At 38.3% G+C, this 6,334-nt stretch overlaps 1 protein-coding gene across 2 annotated transcripts; it reads right to left on the bottom strand.

The window, feature by feature from the left end:
• Positions 1 to 2,171: 2,171 nt before the first annotated feature.
• On the bottom strand, positions 2,172 to 4,267 carry LOC101741493 (CDGSH iron-sulfur domain-containing protein 3, mitochondrial). 2 transcript variants are annotated; one of them, XM_004928663.5, is made up of 3 exons: positions 4,138 to 4,267; positions 3,701 to 3,927; positions 2,172 to 2,387 (listed from the first exon to the last, which is right to left on the bottom strand). In XM_004928663.5, the coding sequence occupies exons 1-3, from the start codon at positions 4,183 to 4,185 to the stop codon at positions 2,258 to 2,260; spliced, it is 405 nt and encodes a 134-aa protein (XP_004928720.1). In that variant the 5' UTR covers positions 4,186 to 4,267; the 3' UTR covers positions 2,172 to 2,257. The 2 variants fall into 2 exon arrangements, with proteins under 2 accessions (XP_004928720.1, XP_004928721.1); XM_004928664.5 differs by having other exon boundaries at positions 4,106 to 4,240.
• Positions 4,268 to 6,334: the final 2,067 nt, after the last annotated feature.

Here is a 6,334-nt window from a genome sequence, read left to right as displayed (position 1 = left end):
AGGATTCGGCGTAGAACACTTTGTCTCAGATACTCCTGGAAATTCCAACGGACTTTGGTTCGCTTGTTTTTTATTTAAAATGTAAGGACTCAGTCGTCAATGACGGATGCTGCTTCGATACCATGATCATTAGTGCTGGTTTTTCATAAAGTGCACTCCTCACATTTTTTATCCATATTTTCGGGTCATCTGTTGAGGACACGCTTTGCCCTGTTGACAATGGTATGGGAGATGTGAAATATGCTCACCAGAATGTCTCGTAGTATGGTTCAGGTGAAATGATTAAAAATTTAGTTTGTTGTGAATGACTGCAGAGCAAGTTTCTGTATGAAATAATAATAATATTTGTTTTTTATATGGATGGTTGGACGAGCTCACGGTCCACCTGGTGTTAAGTGGTTACTGGAGCCCATAGACATCTACAACGTAAATGCGCCACGCACCTTGAAATATAAGTTCTAAGGTCTCAGTATAGTTACGAGAGCTGCCCCACCCTTTAACCCGAAACGCATTACTGTTTTGCGGCAGAAGTATCTAGGGTAGTGGTAGCTACCCGTGCGGACTCACAAGAGGTCCTACCACTAGTAAGTACGTAAATCATATTTTTTGCGGGTTTGATGTTTATTACATGATGTTATTCCTTCACAGTGGAAGTCAATCGTGAACAGTTGTTAAATACGTATTTGATTAGAAAAATTGGTACCCGCCTGCGGGATTCGAATACCGTTGCATCGCTAGATTCGAATGCCCCGGACGTTTTATGCTTTAGGCCACGACGACCTTAAAATATGTTCTAAGCAAAAAGTACAAAAATGTAAAACAGCACAAAAGAAAGGATTAGAAAAGTTAACTGGTTCGGCAATGCCTAACAGTAACAAATCCATTACAATTAATTATGGTTTGCAAGTATTCACTGTGTAGAAATAAACATTTGTTGAGACTACAATCTTAAGAATTATCCTGCAACTGAATGTGTGGCGAATTTTGAACTGGTATATACTTTTGTTTTTTTTTCCGGGCCGGGGCCGAACCACCTACGAGGTTACCGCGCATAAGGGGCGCGCGGGGTATGTGAGACTCAACGATCTGCAGGTGTTGAGAGCAGATCGCGGGCCCAAGGATTTTAGGGCCCACCCACTAAACGACTCCCCTGCACTCTTACACCCGACGTCTGATCTCCGTCCGGGGTCAGAACCCGGTCAGAGTAGGGGGGTTCCCGCGGTCAGCACTACAACCAGACACGCGGCGCCACCCTGAGGACGCCCGACCGACGGGTCGTCGAGGCGATAGTCGACGACCAACGACGTCGGTCTTCGCGGTACGGCGGCCCTACCAGGCCGCCTGGGCGATGCCACTGGTGTTCCGGGATACCCCGCTGGGCCAGAATCAGCCTGCCGGGTCGGAACGCGATACACCGCCGACCGGACGACGAAAATGCGAACCGCATCGCAGTCCGCAGTCGCCGACGGGCCGCTCCGTCCTCCTGGTGCCAGCGCGCTAGAGTGACGATAGCGTGCGGCGCAGCCTCAACCCCCTTAGCTCGCCCCTTGACCATCACCGGGAGAAGACTGCCTCCTCGAACTGGTATATCCTGGCATAAGTTGGGGACCGTAATATAGTATATACATACATACATGTATGCATTAATAAAGTATTTATGTAGTACCTATCAATAATTAGTCTGACTTTATGCTTTTTTTAGATCTTATAACACATTTCACCTGGCTCAATTCATTTGTTTCTCATTGGTACTGACTCTCAATGTGCTGTAATGTTACCAATTGACATGTAGTAATATAAACAATATAACTTGAATGTTATATTCTTAGATCTCATATAATATGATTATATAATATATATTCTATTTATTGCAAAGAACTTTGTTTTAAAATGAGAAATAGACAAGTTTTTGGGCTTAATTAATAAAAGGTATTGTATGTATCTTTTTAGTATTTTTATGTTCCCCATCTTATAATTACATAATAGTGGTCATACCATAAAATTCCTTTTAAAATCCAACTCAAATCCTATTACTTCAAACAAGAGTATCACCTGTACGTGGGTGACTGGGCTCCATGAAGCATACTTGTCACCCAGATATGGGTGATGTGGCAATAAACATGTTAACTAAAAACATGTTTTATTTTCAGGGTAAAATCTACAGAAACAAATTTTTATCTTTGTACAATTTTAATCACATAGTGGGTCCTATAAACTATCTAAGGGAGTATAATCGATATTTTGTTTCTGCTTAAAATTAAATTTTAACATTAGCTTCTTGTATATCTTTGTTTTTGTGTGTGCCATCACAGAAAGGTCTAAGCTTGGTCTGTTTACAATTACACAGCCAATAATCCTTTGTTTTTTCTACTGTGAATCTAATGGGCCTGAAAAAAAGAAAGTTTCCAAGATTAAGTAACACTACATTTGATTTTCAACTTTATCCTATTTAATGCTATAGTGTCTGAGCTACGAATATTTCAATCGAATTTCAATTTTTAAACCTAATATTAATAAGGAAGCATCAAATATGCATAGGGAGTAAATGAATTCTTGTTTGTGATTATGAAGAGAACATTTTGAACTGAAATGCAAAAACCTATCTATGAATTATTGTTTTTTTCATTTTCAATTATTAAGCGATGAAGTAATATTTTTAATCATACCTTATAAGATAAGATACTACTATCTAGTTTTTTTTTATAAAAACAAATTTGTGAAGTATTATTTTTAATGATACCTTATAATATGAGATACTACCTAGTTTTTTTTATAAAAACAAATTGACTCCAACTCCTAAGGCATTCATTTTGCCAACATCACAGTATCGACAAAAATGACAGATGCTTAGAGAAAAAAAAATTTAATACAAATAAATATGATCACTTTTTTCATATGCGAATCTGTGATTTTAAGAACAGCTCAAACAAATATATTAGACTAACTACTTTATAGATAAATATTATTAGTAGATAAAAAGTTTTATTGAATATTTACATTTTTAGAATATACTAAAGTTAATACCGAATTAATATTAATAGGCCGAGGGATGTCTTTTCGAAGGATATCATAAAGAGGGGAAACAATACTATCTTGTTTCATGTAATTAGTTTAAATCTGGTGCTGGCTTATGCTTTTATTACAATTATCTCATAAACATTGTAGTCTTTTAAATACAGTTGATCTAAACAAAACAAGGAAGTTGGAAGCGTTTGTTTACACTTAATATGAGATGCATTAAAGTGTTAAGATTTCAGATGCTGTTATCTTTTTTTGTGAGTACTTAGCTAAAAAAGTCAGGCTTTCAACCAAAATTTAAGTCATTGGACAAGTGCTTTTACTATTAGTATTTTATTATGTTAGCCCTTTGACTGCCAAGTAGGTCAACGGTGTGTATGTGGCGTACAGATGTAATTATGTCGATTCCTGATACGAAGCATTGCTTAACTTTGAATTATTTTGTTTTTAAGGTATATTTTGTCTCTTGGGTCTCTTAGAAATAGGTTCATTTGCAGTGTCTTTGGATTCATCTGCCTCAAACTTTATTAGATATTTCGGCGCCTTAGTAACAGAAGTCAACATAATTACAGTGCACTATGTAGGGCACCAATTATCTACATACAGACCAAGGGATAAGCAATTTTGTAACCACTCAAACTGTGGTAAATAAAGTCCAATATATATTATTGTTGTAACATACCTCTGCGTGACCTTAAGGAATATGTCTTTGTGTGTTCCGTCGCATAAGGGCTGTCTCTTGGAACGTCCGCAAAGACACCAGTGATATGTTTTACCAGCTTCCAAAGTTATTTTAAATGGTTTTTTGTCATAAATGATACCATTATCTTTCTGTTGAGATGCCGAATAGACTTTCTCTAAAGGATTCTTTGGAACCTCCGGTTTTGGTACTTTTGTTACATAGGATGCCTGAAAATACGAGTGAAATATATTGCACATTAAAAACAAGTAATATAATAACAGTATAGCCACTACTGGACTGGCGAAAACCTTTTTACTATTTTCCAGCAGAAATGAAAGGTTTCAAAACATTTTGATATTCAATAATAATCGTCCTGTTATTAAGAATGCTTGGTATCGCACGTACATGTTGCATGTTTATCTTAGAAACGCACATACCCTTCCACTACAATTGTATATAGCACGTGAAATATTTCGCAGAAACATCTTTAAAAAACTATAACTTTATGTGGTGAAAATTTCTGAGTTCTGAGCATAGATTATACACTTAATATATTTGAGAGTTCTGAGTCCTAAGATAATCTATAATTAAGATTTTATGAACTGGTAACGAGACCTTTAAGCCGATGTTTTTTTTCTTCTGACTAGTATTTCACCTTCTCGCGGACGGATCGTTGAGTTCACAGGCTCAACCTGAAAAAAATTGCTAGCCCTAGGAAGAGCAGTGCGTCGCAGAATCACCACTGGATCGGATTCGCGACCCACTGAGAATCCGTCGAGAAACTCAGTGGGCTATGTCTATGGATTAGTTCGCTCGTCTAACTCTTCGTCAATGTCGTACCTAATCGACGAGTTCGACAAAGACAGTGACCGGTGCTTGAAGAGGTTGAAAAAACTAAAAGTGAATCTCGGGAGATCAGATAAGTAATCACTATGGGAGGGTTATCGAGTCGCGCTTCTTTGTCGAAGTAGCGAGAACGCTACTTACTTAATTTTAACTTTACAACATAGAATTTAATTTTGATATTCAATTTTACTTAATTTTACAACATTTCTAGCCTCTAGATATACATCGGTTCTGAATTTAAATTGTCGTGAAGATCGATATTCCCCACGTACCACAGTGCTACGGCGCCGCGGCGGTTATTCTGCAGAAACAGGATTGGATGACCTAAGTTTTCTAGTGTCACCTTGTTACTAAGGGACAATTTACTTCGCTTGCTATCATGGCATAGAGTCGATCGAGTAGGAACGCGGATCGTTCGCTTACTGACTTAATGTGGGGACCGAATTTCATCCTTCTGTTCTCCTTTCTGCACTTGGTCTACGTTGCCCAGGGCTTACCCTCAAACGGCCATCAAAATTTTGATGGCGGGCATGGCGTTACCCCACTTAATTCTGGGCGAAATGCTAGCTGTGGTATCGTGAGGGCGAACTCTTTTGAAGAGTACTGTTACATATGTTCCTCAATAATAACGCAATATAAATAATAATGCAGACTAAGGTGCATCGTTTCATATAAAGACGATTTGTGGCTAAAGCGCGGCAGAACAGATTTGGCATGAGTAGCGGAAACACACATCGTTTGTACTATTTACTATTTTTTTTAGAAAATAAACTCAGTGCCAGCCACAGCTTCCTTTTTTTTAAAGGATCCACACCGTAACAGTACGGCTGTGATTTTCGTGGGGTTAATGTCGACGCGCATGCCACTTCCGGAACCACTGTCCTAAAGTGGTGGCCGCGATCTTTAGTTTATAATGCATGAACGACATTTTCCTGCTCGAGTATGTAGCATGTTAAAAATTACTTGTAACATTATATTGTAATTATTACATACATTGTAAGATGTAAAACTAGATTTAAATTTTAATAATTAATTGTGTGTTGAATGGACAAATGTTTCTCATAACTTCACTCTCTTCTCCTTCTTTGTGTGTGTTCTTTCTGTGTGCTTAGTGAGAGTTTTTTAACGTTCTGGATGGTGTAAAAGTTAGCTTATATTTGTATGGAATAGGATCGTTTGAGTACGTTTGCCGCTAGGGGCACTGTTCCAAGTAGACAAAATTGGGTTAACTTTTACGCTATCGAAAACGTTAAAAAACTCTCACTAAGCACACTGTTCTTTGACAATAAACTGATAGTGTTTTAAACTGTGCGGGTGGTTTAATTTTACAACACTTCAAGTACTTGATAGGCGTATCATTAGCGAAAAGAGTCAACTGTAAGCTAAAAAGTAGTAGTGAGAGAACGGAGCCTTGTAGGACTCCGGCTGACGTTTGTCGCTTCCTGTCGACCAACTCCGTCTGTTCGGGATTAGCAGTTTGAGCACTGGTGGAGCATTGCTCTTGCAGTATATCTGCTAGTTGGCCTGAGGCCCATACGAAAAGATGCGTAGTGGCGATAGTTTCCAATTGGAGGGTCGCCTAGCTAGTCGCCAATATGCTTGATGAAAAGGTGCGAGTCCTTCTAAATAACTTTCCCACTTTGTATTTCGGGTTTCATCTAGGTGTAGCGGCGTAGACGACGCATCCGAATCTGGTTTATTCGCAACATCGTGAAAGTTATTCATGAATATGTTTTAAGTAGATACGTATTTCACTAGAAAAAATAATTGCTGTCTGCTGGACTCGAA

This window comes from Bombyx mori, chromosome 15, assembly GCF_030269925.1.
Source record: "Bombyx mori chromosome 15, ASM3026992v2".
In the NCBI taxonomy this organism is placed as follows: domain Eukaryota; kingdom Metazoa; phylum Arthropoda; class Insecta; order Lepidoptera; family Bombycidae; genus Bombyx; species Bombyx mori.
This window is presented reverse-complemented; position numbering and strand designations above follow the sequence as displayed.